The sequence below is a fragment of the Halichoerus grypus genome, chromosome 9, assembly GCF_964656455.1.
Source record: "Halichoerus grypus chromosome 9, mHalGry1.hap1.1, whole genome shotgun sequence".
NCBI classification, from domain to species: Eukaryota; Metazoa; Chordata; class Mammalia; order Carnivora; family Phocidae; genus Halichoerus; species Halichoerus grypus.
This window is the reverse complement of record NC_135720.1, coordinates 45,494,422-45,521,706: the sequence shown is the minus strand read 5'-3', so window position 1 is coordinate 45,521,706 and position 27,285 is coordinate 45,494,422. Positions and strand designations below refer to the sequence as shown.

The 27,285-nt window shown below is 36.9% G+C and overlaps 1 protein-coding gene and 1 pseudogene across 1 annotated transcript in view; both read right to left on the bottom strand.

Annotated features, from left to right (window-relative positions):
* The window catches only part of FRK (fyn related Src family tyrosine kinase), a 105,820-nt gene extending 79,910 nt beyond the window's left edge, over positions 1-25,910 (bottom strand). Inside the window, exon 1 of the mRNA XM_036082231.2 lies at positions 25,072-25,910. Within this exon, the coding sequence (XP_035938124.1) occupies positions 25,072-25,445 (374 nt within the window). The 5' untranslated portion in view covers positions 25,446-25,910. The remainder of the gene's footprint in view (positions 1-25,071) is intronic.
* LOC118529464 (small nucleolar RNA U3) lies at positions 3,601-3,690 on the bottom strand (annotated as a pseudogene).
* Positions 25,911-27,285: the final 1,375 nt, after the last annotated feature.

The following is a 27,285-nucleotide window of genomic DNA, read 5'->3' as shown; positions in this document are numbered from 1 at the left end:
GCAAGATATGTGGTGTCACCACTTCAAATAGGACAGTCAGAGAAGGCCCCACAGAGCTGGTGACATTTGAGCAGAGAATTGAAGGAGGGGAAGGAGCAGGCCCCATGGACATCCAGTGGAAGAATATTTCAGGCAGAGGAGAAAGAAAGTGCAAAGTCCCAGAGGAAGGCACGTGCCCGATGTGTCCTGAATCATGGAGGAGACCAGTGTAGCTGGAGCAGAGTCAGTCAAACAGAGTTGTAGGGGGCACCTGGGTGGTTAACCATCTGCCTTCGGCTCAGGTCATGATCCTGGGGTCCTGGGATCGAGGCCCACATCGGGCTCCCTGCTCCTTGGGGAGCCTGCTTCTCCCTCTGCCTCTGCCTCTCTCTGTCTCTCATGAATAAATAAATAAAATCTTAAAAAAAAAACAGAGTTGTAGGGTCCACATCAAAACTTCCAGCTCCCAGAGGACAAGATATGTATCTTTCTTCTCTATTTCCAGTGATTAGCATGAGGCTTAACATTGCAGGAATCACTACATAAATGTTCTTGCCTAAATTATCAATAAATACTATCAATAAATATATTGATAAGTGAATTACTGAATGTTGTGAGTTGAATCATGTCCCCTTCAATTTCATATGTTGAAGTCCTAAGTGCCTGTACCTCAGAATATGACCTTACTTGCAAATAGGGTCATTTCAGATGTAGTTAGTTAAGACAAGGTCATATGGAGCAGAATGGGCCCCTAGTCCAATATTATTATTGTTTTTATAAGAAGTGAAAATTTGGAGACTCAGATACACACACATACCACGTGAATATGAAGGTAGAGATGGGGGTGAAGATTCTACAAGTCAAACCAAAGACTACCAGCAAGCCACCAGAAGCTAGGAGAGGGGCATAAAACATATTCTCCCTCGTAACTCAGAAGGAACCAACCTGCCAACACCTTGATCTCAAACTTACAGCCTGGAGAACTGTGAGATAATACATTTCTGTGGTTTAAGCCACCCACTTGGAGGTACTTTGTCGCAGAGCCCTAGCAAATGAACAGACTGAATCAATGTTTTCTTCTGACAGAGCCCATACATAACTTAGTTAAGGGAAAGCAAAAGAGATCCAATTTTTATTCATGAGGAAAATATAATTAGTAAAAGAACATATGGAAAAAGTTCAAGTTTGTTAGTGTAGAAAAAATTTTTTAAAAAATTGGATTTCCAGTCACTAGAAAAAATAATGATGATACTGTGTACTGACTATGGTTTTATGAGAATGTAAGCATTCCATACTGTGTCAGTGGAATCCTTTTGAATCCGTTTGAAAGAAATTTGGCAGTAAGCATTAAGAGCCTAAGAACTATTATCATTACCTTTGGCTCTGTAATTTAGATTCTGGGAATCTATCCTAAAGAAATGATACAAAACATGGCAAATCTTTATGTAGAAAGATATTCGTTGCTATGCTATTCACAACACTATAAAACTTAAAAATGGGGGACGCCTGGGTGGCTTAGTCAGTTAAGTGTCTGCCTTCGGCTCAGGTCATGATCTCGGGGTTGAACCCGGGGCGTCAGGCTCCCTGCTGAGCAGAGAGCCTGCTTCTCCCTCTCTGTCTGCCCTTCCCGCCCTCCCACCGCCCCCCTTTTGTGCTCTCTCTCAAATAGATAAATAAAATCTTTTAAAAAAATTAAAAATGGGGGCGCCTGGGTGGCTCAGTCGGTTAAGCATTTGCCTTTGGCTCAGGTCATGATCCCAGGGTCCTGGGATCAAGGCCCACATCAGGCTCCCTGCTCGGCGGAAGCCTGCTTCTCCCTCTCCCACTCCCCCTGCTTGTGTTCCTTTTTTCGCTGTGTCTGTCTCTGTCAAATAAATAAATAAAATCTTTAAAAAAATTTTTTTTTAAATTAAAAATGGAAGAAAACCTAAGTGCTAACTATTAAGAGAAGGGTTAAATAAATTATGGTGCATTCACTGACAAGAATATTACAGAAATTTGAAAAACTAATAAGAAGACTCTATAGTACCTTAAAATGCACAGAAGTGAAAAAGCAGAATATATACACTGATTACTTTTATACAGAGGACATATGCATAAGAAAACTTAGAAAATATTTTTATATTTTTATATTTGTTATATATGTATATCGCTTGGCAAATGTTTTTAATAATATTCAAGATTAGCAGCGTCAGACAACATATGATTAAGTGCCAAAAATACTCAAGAGAATTTCTGAGAAGAGGAAAATCGCATTTAGCTGTAGTGGTTAAGGGGAGATATAATGTAGCAAGTGGTTTTATTTAGAGATATATACATACATATATATAGATACGGAGAAAGGAAAGGAGAGAGAATTCCTAAAAGACTGATATGGAACAAAGGAAGAATTTCTAAAAGATGATACACATCAAAAATGTGGACAGTTACTATCTCTGGATGTTCAGATGAGAGGAAATTTTTCTTCACATTTTTCAGTATTGTCTGAAACATTTTATAGTAAGCCTTTATTAGTGCCCACAATCAGAGAAAAGTGAACTTATGTCCATTTTGGAAAAAAAAAACAAACCAACATAACCAAATCAGAGCCAGATGGCAGCTTTACTTCTCCCAGAACCATACCCAACGGGCTTCTCCCAACTAAGGCTGTTCCTGTCTCAATCCTGCTGACTCAGTCCATGGAGCTTGTCCCTACCACCACCATATCTTAAAGAAGTAGTATCTACAGAATGAATAAAAGAGAAAACTCAAAATTCATGATGGCAGGCATAATAAACTTGTTTAATAATGTGGCATTCAAAAAGAAATCATTAATAGGCATGAGGTATATTGATGAATATACCTAATCTACTCGTCATTGTTATTACATTCCATGTTTAAGCACGTTACATTGTAAATTAATGTTGGTTAATATTAGAAATCCTGTTAATTACCACTTAAATGTCAAGTAGCATTACAGCAAACATATATTCATTTATATTTCATGTCTGTGTTTAATTTCTTAGGGGAGGGGGAAACATATTTGAGCTGCAGAGGGTAATTTTCAACACAGACTTGATTCATAATTTTTTTGTGTTTAGAACTATTTTTAGATGTGCATATATTGTACTGAAGTCATTAAGAAAAATTCTTCATTAAAGATATAAATAAGAGAAAAATAAATTCAATGTCAAAGATTTTGAAATGTCTAGAACTGAAGTCTAGATATCTGTCTATTAATAATACAGACTTTTGTTGATGTTATTAGAAGTACAAGAGACTATTTTGTTCAAGTCCCAGATTTTCCCTTCTTACACTTAACATCCTTGAGCAAGAAAGACTGTGTTCTCAAGACCATGCAACGGCACACAGTCTACCACGTACTAATGAGAATGAGTTTGAAATGCCAAATACAGATGAAACATCAGCACTAGTTAATTAAAAGGCTACTTTTTATTTCCAAGGGCTAAGTGAAAATACTAAAAAAGTCCTGTGGCAGAAGTAGAAGAAGCCAAGGAGAGACAGATGAGGAATGGAGTCAGAAAGAAAGGTAATAGTAGAAATAGGGGATCCCTCTCAATGATATAGGAAGCTGCTGGAGAATTTTGAGCAGAGAAGTAATTTTAATATTTTGTCATTTAAACAGAGTCACTCTGCCTGTTGGATTGAGCATAGACTATATTTAGGGCAACAGTCACAGACTACAGAAATGATCCCTGAAAGTATAGTCTTTTAGGGCAATAGTCAAATCAGAAAGGCCAGTTAGGAGAGTATCACACAAAGCCAGATTGAAAGATTAAGGTGGGTTGGACTAGATGGTAGCAAGACCTGTCAGAGATGGTTGACTTGTGGATATATGTCCCAAGTAGAGGCAAAATGATGTGCTGATTGACCGGAAGTGAGGTATGAAGAAAAAATGGGAGTCACGGTGAGTCCATGATACTTGGCTTAAGCAAGTGGAGGTCTAGTTGCTATTGACAAAGAAGGGGAAGGCTTTATGGGGTAGATTCAGGAGCTCAGTCTTGGAAGAGGTAGAAATAGCTGGAATTTGGAGCGTTCCACGTAGATACAGAGATTTCAAGTAGATCATTGAACACATGTGTCTCAAATTGAAGGAGATGACCAAGAAAGTAAGGGCAGACGGGGAAGAGGAGAAAAGTTAAAGGACTGGGTACTCTGACATTTAGTGGTCAGGGAGAAGAGAGGAACCAAGCAAAAATGTCTCAGTTGGAGGTATAGGAGGAAACCAGATGAGAGATCAATTAAAGGAAGTCAATTAAAGGAAGTTTATTAAGGCTAGTGGAGTTATCAAGTGTGTTAAATAGTGTTAATAAAATAATTAAAAAGAAGACTAAGAACTGACCAATGGATTTTGCAATGTGGAGTTTTCTTGGTGACCTTTGATCACCAAGGTCAAACAAGCAGGTTCCCAGAGTGGTAAGAGTAAAAGTCTAATTGCAGTCAGCTCAAGAGATAATCAGCCGGCAAAATTCAGATGTGGGGAACTCTACAGACAAAGGAAATAAATTTCAAGGAAATAAACAGAGTGGAGAGATCCATGTTAAAAGAGATTTAAACGAGACAAATTATCCAACTGTAACATATGGATGTTATTTGGATTCACAAACAAACCGTAAAATAAATCCACAAAAATTTACATTCAAACAAAGTATCAAAAAAGGTTAATAAGACTTTGGGAAGTTTCTCAGTGACTGAATATTTGATGATATTAGGAATTTTTAAAAATTTCTTAGGAGTGATCATTATAATTATGTTTAAGAGTATTTCATGTTGTTTACAGATGCCTACAAAAAGAATTTACAGAAAGAATTACAGGAGTCTAGGATTTGCTTCAAAACAACCCAGTGGTGGGGTGGGAGTAAGGGTAGGAAGAAGGAATATGAGGATGAGATAAAATTGCCATGTGTTGGTAATTGTTAAAGCTGAGTTGAGGAGACATGGGGGTGGGGTGCTGATGCTGTTTTCTATACGTCTGTAAAAAAATTAAAAATAAGAGAGAGAGAGAAAAGAAAAAAAGAGACCCAAGTATAGGCAACGTTTTCAAAGGTATGCCATACAGAAGAAGAGATTAATGTGCAGTAGCCAGAGGGGAAGAGGAATTAAGAGGAATTTAAGAGTTAAGAATGTTGATCTTGTTTGCCACTACATAGCTTTCCAAGATGAAATTAGTTCTGAAAAATCATTTAATTCTTTACCAACTAGAATTTAAATTGTAGTGGTGAATTTAAGAGAGGTCAGTAATTTTTATAAGAAATCAAGACACATTATTCAATTTCAGTTGAACCGCCAGCAAGCTTAAGAATCAGGCCCATTCTAAACTTGCTGAAGTTTTTATTCTTTTCCAATATGACCACAGTCATTACTCATTCCTACACATCCAGCAAAAACATACTTTCAGAAACCTTCTACATAATAATATTGATTGAAAAGCCTGTTTCAGAGTTATAATCTAGTAACGTGTTTGATCAGCAAACTACCGTGCATGATAGCCAATAAATTTGGATTAAATGTAACAAATGCCTGAATCAAAGAAAGGAAGAAACAAGGAAAATTATCATATAATTCATGTAGCTACTCCTTAAAATCAAACTTTCCGACTCATTGACCTTTTAGTAGAATTACTATTAAATGTCTTCCTTAATTCTCCACTATACTGATTATTGTTTCCAATATTGGTGGCTAAGCTAACAAGTACTGAGTTTTTGTGTTGCCAACAACTATTCATGAATAAATAGTGAGCAGGTGAATGTCTGTTTCTATGGTTTCTATTTACAGTGGAGAAGAACATTCACAGTGATCTTTGACATGTTACTGTCCTTTGTAATAGAAACTTAAGTATTGTTTTCTCCTCCCTCATTCCTATCCTTAGTCTCCTTCATCTTGTCCTCATTTCAACTATTTTCTTTCCTTTTTTCTGGCTCTCTTTCTCAAGGGTCATTACCTCTAAGTTTCATTAAATATGATTCCATTTCAGTTTTCCATTCTTGAAAAAGTGTCTGGATAGAAAAGGAACATGCAGTAGATCTATCTGCTCTTTTTTAATAAGTTTGTCTGAACAAATACTTGGTTTCTGAAAATAGATCAGCAATTTAAGAAGAAATAACAAAGTTTCCTTCTGTGCTTGGACAAAGCCTCTTTCCATGACAAATCCTCGAGTAATAGGGATAGTTTCCCCCCTCTTTCAGCAGTGGCTGAGATCCCATTAGATAAGGTAAGCTCCAGGAATGCAGTGAACTTTGCCAATTCCTTGGGTTGCCCTCAGCAAATAAACTTACTTTCTGCTGGATCAAACTAAACCATTCATTACTTATACTCTTACTTCTTTACAATGGCACAAAATTATAGCAACCAAGTTGCTAAAATATGTTCAAATGCATAAAAACATAGGTTTGAAAAACAAGTTGGGATCATTTTTCTCATAATACCCACTGTACTAAACTAAATCACCCGGTATGTACAGTGATCTCCGTCAGGTATGACAATGCAGTTAGAATGTTAAATCAAAATGCTTACTGACATATTTTATATTCCCAGAACCACTGAGCAAAGATGCCTGGGAGGTATTTCTTCTTTGCATTTGAAGAAGATTAGCTTTTGTTAAATTACTGTCAAAATTCAAATAAACTGAAAATACTCCTTTGAAAAAGATTTTTTTTAATTGTACTTTGTCCATTTAATAAATGAAACAGCCTTCCAAGATAACTATCAGTCTACTTAACTATAAATGTAAATGTATAAATAAGGTGACCAAAGTAAGTGTGCTCTGTCCTAGGAAAAGTCATCATTGGAACCATGAAGAAGCTTATGGAAGACTTCCTCAGTATACGTTCACCTGTTTATTCTTTTAACTCCTCAAAAAGCAATTTCATATTCTGCATGTGAACATGTCATCAGAAAAAAAAAGTTGTTATTATTATTACTAACATAGCATTTCTTTAAACCATTAAATCAACAAATAACAAAGCCTTCAGGTTTCCCTAAGGGAGAATGTAACACACCCAAATGTGTCAGTACTTTCTTTGTGAGACTTTCTTAATCACTGGGAGCTAAGCAAGGCTATTAACTTCCTCTAATTCCCTACAAAAGTCTTTTGTTTTACCACCTTGCCTACACAGACCATTTTCCATTAGCTAATGTGAAAGACTTCTTACATCACTATTAAGTTGCTTTAACCCAATTTGCACACAGTGTAGGAGGTCAATTCTTTTTCAGGTCCCAGAAGTCACTTACTTGGTTTCACTTTCGATGTGTGTATTTTTGTGGGTTGTTTTCTTTTTACTCTGTGAAAGATAATCTACACTAAAGCGTAATATATTACTGGATGGTAAAAAGAAGGTAGAAAGAAAAAGAAAAGGATTTAACTCACTTTCATCGACAATAATCAGCATTTTCTTTTTTTCACTGTGGCCCCAAAAGTAAAGCCTGAGATGAAAAACTGTATCTTGTTATAGTCTCCTTAGTATAAATGCTTATGTAAAGAAATGTAAAAGCCCAGGGATAATTTTTTAAACACGGTTAAAATAACATAAGCCTAGAATCACGAATTTCCCTATACGCCCATATTTGTCCGACTTATTTCCATTCTTAGCAAGGCATCCTTATCTAGTCTTCCCTCAACCGCAAACCATGCCCCGCTAATTATCTACCTGCTCATCAATCTCTTATCCCACTTTCTCACACAGTTTCACTTCCTTTCATTTAGTTAAACACCAGCATTATATTCTTTTATTTTTGCTTATGGTAACTTCTGTTTGTTCCTTACATCTTCTTTTCTGATGTTTATTAAAAATTCATCTGACCTTTTTCCCACATTTTAAACCACTGACTCCCCTCCTTCCCTTTGTTCCAATCCTTCTCTTTGTTCCTCCTGCGTTTCTCTTCAGATGCACGTGGGTTTCACACAGGGTTGAAGCCCCCACTGACAGCACTTTCCAGCCTCACTCTGCAGAATGAATCCGGCCCGTGTACAAACACACACTGCCTGCAATCCCAGGAACAAGGAGGAAGGCCGGGGAGGTTGTGTCAAATTCTCCAGCAAACAAAGATGTATGCCTGATTGAAACTGAGAAAGGAACAAATGAGGCAAGAGGCAGGGGAGATAGCACCAACCAGTGTTGGAAGCTCGGAAAAAAATTGGGAGAAATATAAGGGAGTGGTGAGGTTGGGTTTTGACCAACAATCATTAATTGTATTCTATCCAACAACTTGTCATGTTTGCCTTAGAATTAGTCTCTCAATCAAGCTTAGAAAGACAATTTAAAAATGTATTCTTTAATTAGTATATAGATTAAGATACAAAATTACCCTTTTCTTTCTAATTTAAGGTTTTAAAATGTAAAACATGTCTAGAATGATATTATTTATGTATTAAAGTAGGTTATATAACAGACTCCTATAAAACTCAGTATTTGTTCTATAAAACAAGAACAAAAAAAGGATTCAAAAAAAAGAAGAGAGAAGGAAGAAAATAAGCCAGACTTAAGTTCAAAAAAATGGTTATTGTGAACAAGCATTCAACTGGTCTCTGAGCTTCCTAGTACCTAAGAATTAAAAAAAAAAAAAAAAAGCAATGTGTAATAAAATTCTTATTATCTGCTATACGAAAGTAAATAATTTTTCAAGAGAAACAAACTTTGCCTGTGCCAATTTTGTAACACAGTTTCCTACACTTTTTTTTTTAGCACGGTTCCTTTTAGAATATCATAAAACCTATAACCCCGTATCCTAAAAAATGCACAAATCTACATCACACAAATTTGACATGCAGTTTCAGAGGATTCGTGGACCATCTCAAGCCTATCTGTGGAACCTCTAGGAGTCCATGGTCTACAGGTTAAGTATTCTTGTCATTGAAATTTGGAGGAAGGGCATCTAAAAAGTCATAGTGGATAATGACAACAAAAATTGCAAAAGCTGTATGTTTTTCTATCTTTCTTATGTATGTTAGGAGGGTGATATTAAAGGATAATTCAGTGAAAGTAATTTTATGAGGAAGGTAAAATCATGAACTCTATATGTTCAATCACAATATTTGTATGTGACCTTTTGGCAAGGTGACATTTGCTACCCTTTATTTCTCATGACGCAAGTGACTTCTAATCATTTCTTTAAGTGTTCTACAGAAGTACAGAATTTACAATACTCAGATGAGTAGATCAGATAGCTACTGTTTATCATTCCCTCACTTTATTTTATAGTTTACTGACATGTATGCCTACCCAAACAATATGTTATTTGGTTTCCCGTATTTGTAGACTTTATAAAATAAAATCATATTATATGCAATCTCTTGAAATTTTCTTTTCACTCGACATTAGGCTTCCAAAATTCATCCATGCTGTTGCATACCACTCAATTCATCATTTTTGCTATTGTATAATATTCCATTGAATAAATAAACCACAAACTATCCCCTCCTATTGATGGGCATTTGGAGTAATTCTAGTCTTTTGCTATTAGAAACTGAGTTGCACAATCAACATTTGCTAGGAAAAAGGTTTTACTCTGGGGATGGGGCAGGGGAGGAATTCATAGGCCCATTATTAGTAGTAGTCTAGATCATGGGCTAGCTGGTTATATGGATGTTTATTAATCATTATGCTTTAAAATTTATCATAAACTTGCACATATTATTTTGTAGTTATGAAACGTTTTCAAAAAATAAGGTTTTTTAAAGCCATTGATAAACTAAAATATTTTATTATATTAAAATTTTGGAGAAATGGGCAATTATGCTTTAAAAGCTATCAGGAGAGGCGCCTGGGTGGTTCAGTCAGCTAAGCATCTGCCTTCAGCTCAGGTCATGATCACAGGGTCCTGGGATGGAGCCCCACATCGCGCTCCCTGCTCGGCCGGAAGCCTGCTTCTCCTTCTCCCACTCCCCCTGTTTGTGTTCCTGCTCTCTCTCTCTCTCTCTCTGTGTCAAATAAATAAATAAAATCTTTAAAAAATACTAAAAATAAGTAAAAGCTGTCAGGAGTTTCATTAAGCACCAAAATTATCATAAGTGAAAAATCATCTGTTGGGATTTTTTGATCTGCACTAATTATCATGAAACTATTTTGCTTTCTACCACTTTACCAGGACCTACTAAATCAATAGCATGATTTTCCATTTTGTTAAACTACCGCTTCCTTAAGTTAGGCTTTTGATAAGAGCACAAAGTTCAAAGTGATTCAGCAGCAAAACCAGTATCTGCCTGTTTTCTGATAAACTATTGCATAATACATATACAAGATATTGAGTCACTTTTGTATTGCTTTTATCTGAAATATCGCTGTACTCACTGTATCATAACAGCCTAAAGGTAAACAGAGGAATATTCTGTAACTGTAGTATACAATATAAGATAGTCAAGGCTTACCTAACCCACTCCTCATCTGTCTTCTAGGAAAACACAAAGAGGACCATCTATTGTGTTTTGTATATACAACATTAGTGGAAGAGATGGAATCTGAGTGCATTCTTTTTATTTTGTAAAATAGTACTACTACAATACCACAGAAAATAATTACTAAATGTGTAGATGCAAAAAAAAATGTTTTTTAATAAAATAAAAATAAAAATGTAGATGCAAGGTATATAATTAAGTACTGAAGTATTCTTAAGGAGCTGTTAAATGACTGAGTTCAATCTTCCCACATGACCCCAAAACTTGGAAGTATAGCACCAAAGAGAAAACTCATTAATTTTTCGAACAATTTTGGGAAGGCCAAACTGACCATGCTAAAAATGAACCCTCAACCTACTCTCGCTCTACCCCAACCACCAAATGCTAAATATCCCAACCCACCAGAGGATGTTGAAAAGCTACCAACTTTGATGCCCTACAGAGGGTGAGAACTGAAACCAAACAGACATAGCCCTTAGGACCGTGCATGCTCTGTTCAGCTGGGTTCCAACTGCCTCTTTTGATTTTGCTTTCCCTTAGCTGAGTGTCAGGACGAATCCAAGTCCCATGTGCAGAGCCCTATCATACAATATTCTTCCCTATGGCTCAGCCCAGCCTAACCTTCCCAGTGCAGAGTCCTAGATGAAGCATAATGTTCCTCATTAAACTCTCTTCACCTCATGAAATCACCCATAATTATTTTATGAAACTGCTTTTTAGTGCCATCAGTAAACTCCAAGAAATTCGAGTAGTTTTTATCTCTTTCTCATTACTCCAATCTTTCTTTAGCATTTGACCCAAAAATCTCCTTCTTGACATTCTATCTTCTTATTTTGAAAAACATGCTATTTGTTTTTGTTCTACTTTCATGAATTCTTCACTGTTTCTTTTAGTGGCTCTTCTTCTTCTTCCTTGTATTAGTTAGGTTTTGCTTCAAAACAACTATTTAGTTAACTCACGAATCTAGAGGTGAGTGATTTGGGATGGGCTCTGTTGATCTTAGCTGGGCTTGACCATGAGTCTCCAGTCAGCTGGAAAGTCAGCTGGGACAAATAAGACCTCTCTTCACACAGTATCATCCTCCAGGGGGTTTGCTTGGTTTTTTCTCGTGGTACTTGCAAAAGTCCAAGAACAATAAGAAAGCAAGTCCCAAGATGCAAGCACTTTTCGATCTCTGTATTTGTCACATGTACTATTGTTCCATCAGCCAAAACAAGTCAGTTGGCCAAACTGAGAGTCTGTAGTGTGTGGATGCAAGGAGATGTGAACCAACGGGGCCATTACTGTGATCTACACACTGCACTTACTCACCTAAAATATGGGCATTTCTAAAGAGGTGCTCTTTGGCCCCTTCTCCTATTTCTTAGACTCACACTCTATGGTTCTTATAATCCTTGTGAAATCTACAACAGTCTGCAATGCTTATTCTTGTGACATCTATAACACCTCTGTGTGAATGCCTTCAAAATTCAAAATTCCATCTTTATATCCATCACTCTTTAACAAGAAATACAAAGTCATAGGAAGAACAAATTATGAATTTTTCCAATGAAGGTGAGAAAAACCTTCTTAGAAAAGGGTCTTATGAGTTGAACCCTGAAAGAAAGGTATGATTTTTCCCAAACCAGGACTGATCCATGTATTTGTTTCTTCATTCATTCACTAAATAATCATTTTTTAAAGTGCATGCCACATGACAGTTTGTGCTACTCTTATGGCATTTATCAGCATCTGTCTTATGCTAGCTGTGAAAAACAGCCCCTGACATCCAAGGGCTACCCTTGTGCTATGAGTAGGCCTTGGTGTTCTCCTGTTGAACATAAACAACCTCAGAGAACATTAACATCAGATGAGGCCACTCTGGGACCATGATGAGCAAGTCCAACACAAGATCAGATCACTCTGAATCACATCTGAATACCCACAAAGACACAGACATTGTCTAACCACAAAAATGACCAAACATCCGCTTATCTTGGCTAACACGAGTGACTGTTGTTTCTTTATCAATTACAGCCTTAATCTTGAATTAGTCTTCCCTCCTTCTCAACAAAATTTATTAAAATACCCAATCATACAGTTATCCCCACTTCCTGACAGTAGTCAATCTAGAGCAAAGCCTTGCTTCTTTCAACCCTCCCCAAAATTATACCCCCAAGTTCTATTATGCATTCTTTCTAACATGCTCTTACTGAGATGGTCCACTGTTGTCCATGCTGTGTTCTCCTTCCCCACACTGAGTAATAAAACAGCACAGGTATATTTCTGGTGGTCTTTGGCTGACAAGCACTGACATATAGTCTTGGTTTATTTGTCTTACCTCCAGAGATTGTTAGAATTGTCTGAGAAGAAGAAGCACTGTCTTGTTCATTTTGGTATCTCCCACTATCCAAAAACAGTGCCTTTAATAAAGTAAATATACACAAAATGCTTACTAAATGGATACATGAATTCCATAGACTCTATCTTTCTCAATGACTAGAAATGCTGAGGAGATTTTGGAGAAAGTGTCCTAAATCCTACTTCATAAACATAACACAAGAACCCTCCAGAGGGGACTTCTTAGAAGGGACTTCGCCGTCAGCACAATTCTGGGGCTTACAGGATGATGCCCCTCCTGTAATGAGAATCTTGGTATGTCATAATTGATTAATATTCAGATATAGAAGAAAAGATATATGTGAGATTGGAATAGCATCAGAGTGACTTTATATCTACCAACAATACTGGCCTTTCACAGGAACCATATGGGATTCTTCTGAATCACGCTGCCACTGTGGTAGGCAACATGTGTGTTAATGGAAATATTTATTTTGATATAAGATTCTAAATGCCTTTCAAAATAGATAGCTAATATAAATTTTAAAAGTTCTCAGTAATAGTATTTCTTGAATTACAAAAGTTCTTAGTTACAGCACTTCTTGAATTGCATTCCCATTTTACCCTTCAAAAGGCAAAAAATTCATGAAAACAATCTCTAATTGAGAAATTTAGTCTGAATTTAAAGGCACTACAAAATATGCATACAAATAAAAAAGAAGACAAATAAAAACATTTAAGAATCTAACACTAAAATTAAATCAATTTTTAAATAGGAAAAAACCTAATTGAAAAACTTTGTAGAAAAAAATGACCTCATGACAAAAAGATCATACACAAGGGACAGTCTATATGGCATCTGAAAGTAGTTAAATAAGCATGAAGGTGTATAATACAGATCACATGATCTACATTTGCACCTATATAGTTTAGCAAAATTCTTGTTATGTTAATCTTCAAAAAAATCCACATAAACTAATACTAAAGTTGCAGGCTTCAGGAAAACAGCCATAAGGAGGTCTAAAATACAATCAATCTGCATAACTACCTTCCCCCAGAAAAACTGGTCCAATCTTTCCAGTGCTAATAAGTGTTAAGAACCCCCATTAAAAATGGGAGTCAGAAAATGCTGCAGAGAAATTAGCAGCTAATTAGTAAGAAAACCAGTAAAAAGAACATATAATTATTGTGTTTGGTAATGTTTTAGAATGTGACAGTGAAAATCTATTAATATTCAGTAAAAGCATCAAACTTTCAGCATGCACAATCTGAAAAATATTTCATATACATAATAATTTGAAATTATGTCTGTTAAGCATAAAAACTGAAATTACAAGTCTGGCCCCATTACATTAATTTTGTAAATGGGTTTTGGTTTTCTGTCCATTTAAAAGCTCAGGCCAATAATTCCTTTACTCTAAATATAACCACAATATAGTTTAATATGTATATATGTGATTTTTAAATACCATTTCAATAAGATTCACAATCTGTTTCTGGCTCGATACTCATTCTACATTATGGATAATATTCAAATCAATCTGTGACCCCTAAGTATTTTTTCCCCAGGAGTGGATTAAAGCCACAAATTTCTGGGACCCTAGAAATTATGCTATTATGACTATGAGTCTAACCAAAAATTAAGACATGAACAATTCATTGAGAAAAGAATGCAAAATGCCCTATGCCTTTAGAAACTCATTAGATATCTCTGGTAGGTAAAAAAGCAACTCAGAGAAGAACTGTTAAAAAAAAAAAAAAAGGTAGTTTTGTCAGCTGCCTTCAAAAGATTTGAGATTTGTAGATAAGTAAACATTCATTTAATTATTCATTTACCCAAACAATATTTAGGGGTGCTTATTATTTAGGCACCACACTAAGCTCTGGGGCCCAAGGCAGTGGCTCCTCTCTCCGCCTCCCACACCCAGAGCTTATAGTTTCTGATAATAGATAAGCAATGATGATGAATGATGTTAAAGGCTCTAAGCAGGTCACCTCATGTAGTCCAGAAAGTCAAGAAAGGCTTCAGGGAGAGAGGAACAAACAGGGTGATACTGAATATGAGCGAGCAGTGGTCAGGAAAAGAGGAGGGAGAGGTTTGTAGGCAAGACAGCCTGCCCATGTGAAGCCCAAGACCGCAGTGAGGGAGAGTATGGAAAAAAGACTAAAAGACACTCAGCATGTGAAACCCATTTCAGGGAAAAAATATTGTGAGCTGAGGTTAGAGTGGAGATGCACAAAGTATGATTCATTTAGGTATAAGTAAATGGGGAGCCATGCAACTCAGTAATAGGTAACATTTATGAAGCCCTTACTATATGTGAAGTTCTCTGTGATGTGCGCTTTTCACACAAATAATCTCATTTATGTCACATAATGACCCTATGAGATAGGTGTCATTTTTATTCCTATTTTACATATAAGAAACTTAGGCAGAGGGGTCAAATAATTTGCTCAAGTTCACACAGCTAAGCCATGACAGAGCCAGACTCAAATTTAGATCATCTGGTCACCCAGCCTGTGTTCTTAAACACGTTAAAAAAAAGGCAATTAGCATTATATTTCCATTAAAATTCTATGCCACTAACATTTTGACCTAGTTAAAATATCCAGCAAGAACCCAAAGGTTGCTCTGATTTTTATTCATGATATGGTGGTACCTCACTACAGTACTGAGAGTTGGGAAGTCCACAGGGAATTTTCTGAGTTGATAATCAGGCAGAGTTAACTGAGGCAAAACCTTGTTTGTTTTTCTCTTGGGAACCTCAAGACCTAGTAGACAGGACATAATAGTTGCCGAACAAAAGTTAGTTCTACTTTATTGTACAGAAGGTTGTGTCTACTTTGGAAATGTCAGTTTGGTGAGATGTTTGACCTTTATTCATCAAAAATAACACCAGGATGTATCTACAGAAGCAAACTAAACATTCAAATAAATTCATCTGAACAAAAACAAATTAGAAAAAAAACAATAGAATATTTTTTCTTTCAAAAAATGAATCTGATTAAGTTGGAATTTAGGCTCTAATCTGTAGGATTGAAGCACAGTAGCTTATAAATTAATTCACTCATATGAAAAATTTTTATAGTATTCATCATTTTATTTTTTTATATAAAATTTTTTTCATCATTAGTAATTTGTTGAAAACCTGAAAAAAAAAATCAATACTCTTACTAGAGAAAGAGTTGGTTTTTTTGGTGGTTGTTCATTTTCTTTCTTTCTTTTTTTTTTAAAGATTTTATTTATTTATTTGACAGAGAGAACACAAGGAGGGGTGGCGCGAGCCAAGCTACTCATGCTGTTTGACAAAGTCCAAGTATGGGGGACGATCCTGAAAACAGGAGACTCCAGACTCCACAGCTGGCTCCTGCTATTCTCTTTCATTTTGTTTATGGCAATCTATATAATTGTGGGAATATTTCTGGGCTGGCTCCTGCTATTCTCTTTCATTTTGTTTATGGCAATCTTTATAATTGTGGGAATATTTCTGGGGTTTCATGATAAAGTGATTACTCATCTTAGTTACGCCTATCTAAGCAATCATAAGGAAACTAATTCCACGAAGAATTAGTTTCTATAGAACAAAATAACAAGACGGTCACGCTCTGTCTAGCACCTCTCTCTTTGCGTACTGTTTTTTAGTTTTAGCGAAAGCCAATAAGCAGAAATCAATAAAGGTCATGTTAATCATTACAAAGGAAAAATGAAAGAAGGCTATGGCTGTAATCCAGAAAATGATCTAAGATTTGGAAAAACAAAAATATCCTAACATATAAATAAAGTTCCTCCGAGGCTGTCAGGAGGAGATGCTTGCAACCTGATCCTGTGTCTGTGTCTCCTTATTCGCCGACGCCATCCTTTTCTACGAGAGACCCACCCTGGCTGGAGCTGGACTATGGCACAAGGGGAGCAAGAGAGGGAGAAAGAGGCTCCCCACTGAGCAGGGAGCCTGATGTGGGGCTCAATGCGGGGCTCAATCCCAGGACCCTGGTATCATGACCTGAGCTGAAGATGGATGCTTAACGACTGAGCCACCCAGGTGCCCCAATACTTTGAAAGTTTCAATTGCAATATGCCATGCAAAACAACTCTTTCTTGGGGTGTCATTTCACTGCTTCTCAAAGATATCTTGAGATACATGTAATCAAATTTTACTATTCAGCAACTACTTTAAACTGCTATTAATTACACTTACACTTTAACTGTGATTTTTTTTTTTTTTTAGAGAGGAGGAGAGAAGGGGAGGGGCAGAGGGAGTGGGAGAAAGAGAATCTTAAGCAGGCTCCACACCCAGCAAGAGCCCAACAGGGGACTCGAGCTCAGATTATGACCTGAGCCAAAATCACGAGTCTGATGCTTAACCAACAGAGCCACCCAGATGACCCTTAACTGTGATTTTAGTGCAGTTTAGTTGGTTCCTCTTTTCCTCTCTTCTGTGACTTTGCCATTATTCTTATAAAATTTATTTTATTTTATTTTAAAGATTTTATTTATTTATTTGAGAGAGAGAGACAGAGATAGCAAGAGAGAGCATGAGCGGGGAGCAGAGGGAGAAGCAGGCTCCCAGCCGAGCAGGGAGCCTGATGTGGGACTCGATCCCAGGACCCTGGGATCATGACCTGAGCAGAAGGCAGACACAACCGACTGAGCCACCCAGGCGCCCTAAAATTTATTTTAATTTAGCAGTTAATTATCATTTTTCTTGAAAATGGTGACAATTTACATAAAATTCATTATATAACAAATTAAGAGAAACACAGTTATGTTAACATAAGCATAATAGTTATATTAATATGAACAACCAACCATATAATATCTGCAATGTAATGTTTTATAAATTAAGTATTTTAGCACCATATTTATTATTTTACGTCAAGGGATTAGAAGAGAATACATCATAATTCTATAGGTAATAAGTCACTTAATAAGACATTTTTCTAACTAAATTATTTGTCCTAAAATTCTTATGTTGGATTTATCTGAAACATTTATTTTGATAACAGCTATATTATTCTTACGATATATTTTACTTATATATGGAAATCTCTATTTTACTTAGTTTCTAAAACAATGGTATTTATCCTTTGTCTTAGGGGGAGAAACTGAAAATGCCTTATTTTCATTTTCCACATATATGCACTTAGTCTTCCTTGAAAACTATCACAAAGGGAAAGAAATAAATGATCTGGAAAAAGAACAATTATAGGATGACTTGCCTGTAGGTGATTTTCTAGTGATTTAAGCTACTCAAAGTAGATATGTCAGATTGGTTTGTGAATATACTGATGCCTTTGGTATAGCCACTGTGGAAAATAGTATGGAAGTTCCTCAAAAAATTAAAAACAAAAATATTACATGATCAAAAAATTCTACTAATGGGTACTTACCCAAATAAAATGAAAACCTTAATTTGAAAAGACATATGCACTCCTATGTTTATTACAGCATTATTTACAATAACCAAAATATGGAAGCAACCTAAGTGTCCATCAATAGATGAACAGATAAGGAAGATGTGGGGTATCTGAAACATTATGAAATCATAAAAAAGATGAGATCATGCCATTTGAGACAACATGGATGGATCTTGAGGGTATTATGCTAAGTGAAATAAGTCAGGCTAAGAAAGACAAATACCATATGATTTCACTCATAAAAAAAAATGAAAAACAAATGAATAAACAAAAAGCAGAATCAGACCTAATAATACAGAGAACAAACTGATGGTTGCCAGAGGGGAGGAGGATGGGGGTTGGGCAAAATGGGTGCAGGGGAGTGGGAGAAACAGGCTTCCAGTTATGCAATGACTACGTTATAGGGATAAAGGGGCAAGGCATAAGAAATATAGTCAATGGTATTGTAATAGCGATATATGGGGACAGATGGTAGCTACACTTGTGGTCAACGGAGCATAATGTAAAAACTTGTCAAATTACTATGCTGTACACCTGCAACTAATGTTACATTGTATGTCAATTAGACTCAAATTTTATATATATATATATATATATATATATATATATATATATATTCTGATGCCTTCATTTATTTATGTCTTAATAATTTTAATTTTTAAACTACATCGTTCACTAATAAGATTCAAAAGGTGGCTTCATTACCCAGCTGAGAAAGAAGTCTACTGACATCTAGTTTGAAAGTAACTAGGAACACTACGCACAACTTGTATTGGGTAGTTATCAAATTCAGCAGTATTCAAATCACCAAATAGTGAAGCTCCAATTGTATTTTAAAATGGTGGGGTAAAAGAATTCTCTTCCTGAGAACAGACCCCTTTATTTTTCAGTGCTACTTTCTTCAAGCCAGACAATGGCAATGATCTTAAATTAGATAAAATTTTGATAGAACTCTAGTTTGACACAGTAAAGAGGAGCACAATTAGGAAGATATGCCCTAAACAGATGGGGAGAAATTCCATTACATTTATACTTCATAAAATTCTAACACTTTTATTTCATAGCATAAACTACCAACAAAATTACAAGGTACAAATATTTTTTTTCAAAGCAGCTCATAAAATGGTGAATAGGAGAGGAACTGGAAATAATCTGCCTTTATGTGGTAATTGAAAGGAGGAGAAAAAGCTTTCCATTGAATGCTTTCATAGTTTAATTTGGTATAAAGTGTGTGAGCACCACCTAAAGCACACTTAGACAATTAGGCAAAGAACTTTTTAAACCCTTTGTGGATAAATGATTTGCTATGTGTAAATTGTACAATTGCTGACCATTTTGCTTTTCATCACTATATTGCATTAAATTTTTTTTTACAGTAAAAACATGGAATTTAAAGCCATTGTTCTTGGCTCCAAGGTTTATATGTAATTTCCATACCATTATTTTCTGGGTGAACTTTATTTCTAAAAACACTGTGAATTAAAAAATGTAAATGGATGGAATACTACTCAGCCATCAAAAAATGAAATCCTGCCATTTGCAACCATGTGGATGGAACTAGAGGGTGTTATGCTAAGCGAAATAAGTCAATCAGAGAAAGACATGTATCATATGATCTCACTGATACGTGGAATTTAAGAAACAAACAGGATCATAGGGGAAGAGAGGGAAAATATAAAACAAGACAAAATCAGAGAGGGAGACAAACCATAAGAGACTCTTAATTATAGGAAACAAACTGAGCGTTCCTGGAGGGGAGAGGGTTGGGAGGATGGGGTAACTGGGGGATGGACATGAAGGAGGGCACGTGATGTAATGAACACTGGGTATTATATGAGACTGATGAATCACTGACTTCTACCTCTGAAACCAATAATACATTATATGTTAACTGAATTTAAATAAAAATAAATAAATTTTAAAAAAAAGAAAAAAATGCAAACAGAGTTCTGAGTAATCAGACTCTAAGAGCAAGGCTTTTGAGAAATTCCATGTTGAAGATATTGAAGAATAGTACTCATCTATGAAAGGACCTAGGAGTTCAAATTGAAGTTAAGGTAAATATAATAATTTTTCCTAGAGACAAAATAAGTCATTAAGAAAGGCTTTATTATATCACTTAATGCAAGATATTCAGAAAAGGTATTTCAAAGTGGAATAACAATCAAGTATTAAATTGGTTTATCTTTTAACAATAGCATAGTTCTTTTTTTAACATCTCTACCTCTTAGTATTAAAAAAACAAAAAAAAAGCTAAAACCTTCAACTGTTTTGCTCTAACATTGGTAACTCCAGAAGTATTTGCATTGTTTTCTTATTTCAGCAAGTCAAGAATAAAGACACAAACAGATAAATACTAATATGCATGCATTAAACTAGTCTACTTAGGAATTAGATGATTCAGTTTTCACTGGTTTCCCATTGCCTCCCATCTCACACAGGCAAATATAAACAATAATCTTTACTTAATGCTATATACTGAGCTCATTGTAAAATAAACTACATTAACTTCCACAGTATTTGAAAGGAAAAAAATGAAGTGTAACTTTGAAACACTCAATGAAGAAAGATATTAAAAGACTTCTTTGTGTAATTCCCCAGGTACTAAGGCACTGTGTGGGCCACTTGGACACCCTCACTCAGAAGACTGTTAACTGCTTAACTGTTAAGTTCAAATCACTACCACTTGAAATGGACTGGAATTCTAGAGGCTGCAGCTACCTGCACCAAAAGTATTGAAGGAATTTAGCCATTTGGTGGCAAGAACTCTCATTAATAACCTCTGTTCATAGATGAAGGCCATGGTGTACACTTAAATGAAAAGAAATGGTCCACGTTGACCAAGAGGCACAGTGGCAACATCTTCTGGGCATCGAGTTTTTATTCCAGTGGATGTGAAGATCCCAAGGAGAGCCCACTATAGGTCAGTATGACACACAGGAATACTGCTGAGAACCACTTCCAAGAGGAAAAATGTCAGGAGTTACGTGCAGAAAAGAAAAAGTATTCTTGGTTACAGATAGCCCATGAGAATAAAAAAATAGCCACAATATTTTAGTCATCTTATTTTGTGTTTGTTAGGCAAATATAATCTAAATAAGCAAAGGACACTGTGCTTGCACCTGTTACCCAGACTATTATCACTTTTGAATTGTCTTATTTCAGTTTACTTGTTTTCTTCAGCATTTGCTGTTTTGTCAAGTATGAATGTAGCTAAACCACTACATATGAGATATTAAGAACTCAGGTTCCCAGACCATCGGGGAACCCAGAGATCTACGTAATCCCAGGGACCCTATAGATGAGCAGGCAGAGGTCCTAAGCAATTATATATATTGAATACATTTAAAATTAGTAGATTAAAAGGTTTTTAGAGTACAGGTCTTTCACCTCTTTGGTTAAGTTTATTCCTAGATATTTTATTGTTTTTGGTACAGTTGTAAATGGGATTGTTTTCTTAATTCCACTTTCTGCTGCTTCATTATTAGCGTATAGGAATTCAACAGATTTCTGTACATTGATTTTGTATCCTGAGACTTGCTGAATTCATTTATCAGTTCTAGCAGTTTTTTTGGTTTTTTGTTTTTTTTGGTAGAGTCTTTAGGGCTTTCTATATATAGTATCATGTCATCTGCAAATATAAAACTATAAAACACTGATGAAAGAAATTCAAGATGACATAAAGAAATGGAAAGACATTCCATGCTCATGGGTTAGAAGAACAAATATTGTTAAAATGTCTATACTACCCAGAGCAATCTATAAATTCAATGCAATCTGTATCAAAATACCAACAGCATTTTTCACAGAGCTAGCACAAGGAACCCTAAAATGTGTATGGAACCAAAAAAGACCCCAAATAGCCAAAGCAATCTTTAAAAAGAAAAACAAAACTAGAGGTATCACAATTCCAGATTTCAAACTCTATTACAAAGTGGTAGTAATTAAAACAGTATGGTACTGATTATAAAAAACAGACATACAAATCAATGGAATAGAACAGAAAAGCCAAAATAAACCCATATTTATATGGTCAGTTAATCTTCAACAAAGGAGGAATGAATATACAATGGGAAAAAGACAGTCTCTTCAACAAACGGTGTTGGGAAAACTGGACAGCTACATGCAAAAGAATGAAACTGGACCACTTTCTTTCACCATACACAAAAATAAACTCAAAATGGATTAAAGACCTAAATGTGAGACCTGAAACCATAAAAATCCTAGAAGAGAGTACAGGCAGTAATCTCTCTGACATTGGCCCTAGCAACATTTTTCTAGCTATGTCTCCCAAAGCAAGGGAAACAAAAGCAAAACTAACCTATTGGGACTACATCAAAATAACAAGTTTCTGCACAGTGAAGGAAATAATCAATACAACTAAAAGGCAACCTACTGAATGGGAGAAGATATTTGAAAATGACATATCTGATAAAGGGTTAGAATCAAAAATATATAAAGAACTGATACAACTCAATACCCGAAAACCAAATAATCCAATTAAAAAATGGGCAGAAGATATGAACAGACATTTCTACAAAGAAGACATAGAGACGGCCAACAGACACATGAAAGGATGCTCAACATCACTCATCATCAGGGAAATGCAAATCAAAACTGCAATGAGATATCACTTCACACCTGTCAGAATGGCTAAAACCAAAAACACAGGAAACAACAAGTGTTGGTGAGAATGAGGAGAAAAAGGGACCCTCTTGCACTGTTGGTGGGAATGCAAACTGGTGAAGCCACTGTGGAAAACAGTATGGAGCTTCCTCAAACAATTAAAAATAAAACTATCCTATAATCCAGTAATCATACTATTGCGTATTTACAAAAAAATATATAAAAACACTAATTCAAAGGGATACATGTATCCCTATATTTATTGCAGCATTATTTACAATAGCTAAACTATGGAAGCAGCCCAAGTGTCCACTGATAGATGAATGGATAAAGATGTGATAGATAGATAGATAGATAGATAAATAGATAGATAGATACAGATATTTACATAGATATCTATAGATAGATATAGATAGATAGATAGATAGATAGATAGATAGATAGATAGATAGATAGTGGAATATTATACACCTGTAAAAAAGAATGAGATCTTTCCATTTGCAACATGGATAGAGCAAGAGAATATAAAACTAAGGTAAATCAGTAAGTCAGAGAAAGACAAATACCATATGATCTCACTCATATGTGAAATTTAAGAAACAAAACAAATGAGCAAAGGGAAAGAGAGAGAGAAAGAGAAATCAACAAACAGATTCTTAACTAGAGAGAACAAACTGATGAGTACCAGAGGGGATGTGGATGGGGGGATGGGGGAAATATGGGGTGGAGATTAAAGAGTACACTTATCATGATGAATAAAAAATAGAATGATAAAAATATTAGTAGATTATGAGTTCAGGACTCTAATATAAATATTCTAGTATTCATTCGTATAGTATGCATGTTACGCTGAATATAAAACATACATAATACCATATCTTACCATACCATATCTGTAAATCATATAGTAGTAAAAACAAATGCACATAAGTAAGAATTCAATGAATAAGATATTTCCCATAGATCAACACAGAAAACAAATGTTTGCGCAGATGATTTTCTCATTTGAGAACAATTCCATTCCTCAAAAGTCTAGATTTCAATTCATTTCTATTTGGGCATAAAATAAGACCCTTCTTAACATGTATAGGTTCCCGGTGTTGGAAAGAATCTCAAAAATTACCAAACCTCCTTCTGTATTTGTATTTGAGTTTAGAAAGCAGCAGTACTGCCCCAATGGCACTTTCTTGCCATTTTATTCCCTGGGCTAGTAAAGGATGCTGTAGCTCTCATAAAAAGGAGAACCGTATGAGAAAATGAGTGAATCCCCAGTGGTTCGTTCCTCTACTAAGGATCCATTCTATAAAATGAGTCCTGAGAGACATTCCCAGTCTTGGGTTTCACTGGAACCAGGCAGGAACAAAGTTAGGGAGTAACAGTCCCCACTTGCTTCTCAACCCACCAAACCTCAAGTATCCATTGTCAAGACTGTGCTTTACCTACTCTATAGTCAACCACCACTAGCATAACCTCCCTCCTCCCCCACTCACCACGCCACTACTGTGCCTGGCACTTGCATGGATGGATGCATGGATGCATGGATGCACGGATGGGTGGATGGATGGATGAGTGGATAAGTATATAAAATTTTCCTCTGTGGGTCCATCATAATTCATAGGATTTTTTTTCAACTATCAGAGTAGTCTTTATCGCCTCCTCTGGGGAAATACTGCCATTATATTTTCCTTGTTAAAACTTACTAAGTGTCTGTAGCTGGCCAGTTTCTAATCATAATAAAAGCTCCAAACTATCACAATTTGGGTAGCCTAAGTCCATATCTGGTACTCAAAGAAAAAAGCCTAGTCATGATTTTACTGGGAAAAAGTAGTGAAAAATCAGCATCTTCTAAATGTTACCCTGTATGTTAGTTGGCCCTGTGTGTGCCTAACAGAATGAAAAAGGATTAAAATTAGAGTTAGGTTTGGGGGTTGATGCTTCAAAAGTTTTAAAAGAGAGAGAGCTGGACTTCAGATTTGAAAGATTTAAGGAAGATCTATGATATACCTGCAAATGAAATGCAGTTCTATTATTAAAGTGAGGCATGACTTATTTTAAGCCAAAGGAAAGGTAGGGCATTAATAGCACCATTTGTTTACATGGATGAAGATTCACCCAGGGCCCATGGATATACATATTGTAATAGAAGTCATTTCCACAACAATTACCTGCCAGTCTCACTCTCCCTTAGCAGGAGAGGTGTGTTTCAATTAGGAGGTTCTTACCAAGGCTTCCTCCTACTTTCTGGGCAGCTCTTTGGAAATGAGGGGGCTGCGGATAGGTAAGAAGGAAAACTCATTACCCGCCCTCAGAGAGTTGAGAAAGTGTGGGTTTGTACTACTCACGGCTCTGCCTGCAGGCTCCTGTCCTCAGCCACATAGTTAGAAGGAATATAGCCCTGTAGCCGTTGGCCAGAGCCATCTTCCCTTTTCTCCAAGTGCCTGGCGAACCACCAGCCCTCGCGGGAAGTGTCCAGGACTTGGAGCTTGTCGCCCACGCGGAAGCTCAGGTCCTCTGTGGTCCTCGCCTGGTAATCAAACAGAGCCACAAAGTAGTGGCCGTGGCTTCTCCTGGGCTCCTGACTCTGCGACTGGGGAGGATCGGGGGAGCAGTGGGCCACCGGGTTCTCAATCACCACTGCTGGCTTGTCGGCCTCCTGGAACAAGCAGGGGAGGCAGGGCCGCAAGATCGCCCAGAACCTCAGACAAATGTTGCCCATGGTGCTGTGGTAGGGAGGAGGGGAGAGGGGCTTCTCCCTCTCCCCTCAGTCTCTGCAGATCCACTTTCTCTTCTTCCACCAGGCAGCTTGGAAGTCAGCACCAACTCCCCCGGCTTCTGAGAGGGTGCAAAGCCCTGTTTCACAACAAGGGGCAGACCTGCCTGCAGTGATCCCCGCTTGGGGACACTCACCTGCTTGCTTTCTGTGGCCGGAGCTGCTGCCCCAATGCCAAACTGAGTGGGAGCTGGGAGGCTGCTCAGGGAAAGATGCCTTTTCTTCTTGTCTGCTTAGGAATCCCACAGCAAAAATAAAATTAAGAGGGCTTTATTTAGACAAACGTCTGCGAACAGAAGAGTCATCTTGCTTTATGTCCCGAGGTAAAGTTAATAAGAGAAAGAGGTGAACTGCAGGTAAGATCGCATCTTGCCTCTGCCGGGAGCTCCCTCCCTGCTTCAGGTCCGTCTCTGTGGTCTGGCCGGTCCTGACCCCCACTGCTCTTTCCTTTTTGCTAATGATTAACCAACCAGCTGAGCCTATTGCCTTTAACATCCTGAGCTACGAGCTGACTGTAATAATTTCTCCTTACTTCCTGGTTTCCTTTTCTCTGTGATTTAAAAGAGATTGCTGTCCTCTCTACCTCTCCCTTTCCACACCCAAGAGAGACCAGCGCCCTCACCAGGGAGCCAAACTCTTAAAGCCCTGCCAAAGTCCATACTACCGGATAAACAGGCTAGCCCAGGGAGCTTTTTGTCTTGCTATGTTCCCAGCACAGATTTTTTTCCCCCAGCTCATGAAGATGAGTAGGATTATTTTGCCACCACTAGGGGAAATTAAAAGGATAATTAAAGTGTCTAGATATTTGTTACTGGACAAATGGCAACTGGGAAAGAACTATTGAGTTCCTACCTTTTTTCATCACTGTGAATAGATTTTTTTTTTAAAGATTTTATTTATTTATTTGAGAGAGAGAATGAGATAGAGAGAGAGAGAGCATGAGAGGGGGGAGGGTCAGAGGGAGAAGCAGACTCCCTGCTGAGCAGGGAGCCCGATGTGGGAATCGATTCCCGGACTCCAGGATCATGACCTGAGCCGAAGGCAGTCGCTTCACCAACTGAGCCACCCAGGCGCCCCTGTGAATAGATTTTTAATAGCTTCAAAATATATTTACAGTCTGGAAAAATATAAGAGCAGCTGACTATAATGCTGAGACCCTGAAACACTGCTCTTTCCCACAGAGACATTTAATTTCCCATCTCTCACGTACTATTTCTGAAATACATACACATACAGAGAGATTAGGGGACCAGTAGAGAGAAGGAGTAGAAGGGCTGCATGTGAGCAGCGGTGGGTCTACAGGAATTCTGACTAACTTCATTGGTAGGACCTCAGGAGCTAATGATGCTGAGATCAGACAGCCATCCTGACAGGCAGCGGGGTTTGCTCTACTTCCTCTTGTTTGCGACAGCTGACTCACAAATGTGTGCTCTGGATCCCAAGAACAATAAGGCAGAGAATGTGGACAGATCAACACACCACCATTTTCACTAGTAGAGACCACTCTCAACTCGTTTACGATGTGTCACTTGTTTTCGTATAAGACATTTATTAAAATTCTCCACTCTAAAAAAACAATCTCTATATATGTTACTGGAGGCTTGACCTGGCTAACCAAGCCTCAGCACAACCTCAAAATTCCTGTTCTTTGACAAACAGCAAGGCATTTTTAGTAATCAGAATAATCAAACTCAAGGAAAACAGGGGGGAAAAAAAACCCAGGGAACCATGGCCATGGCTTCAGCCCCATCTGCTCTTACCTGGTACTAAAATCAGTCATTCATGT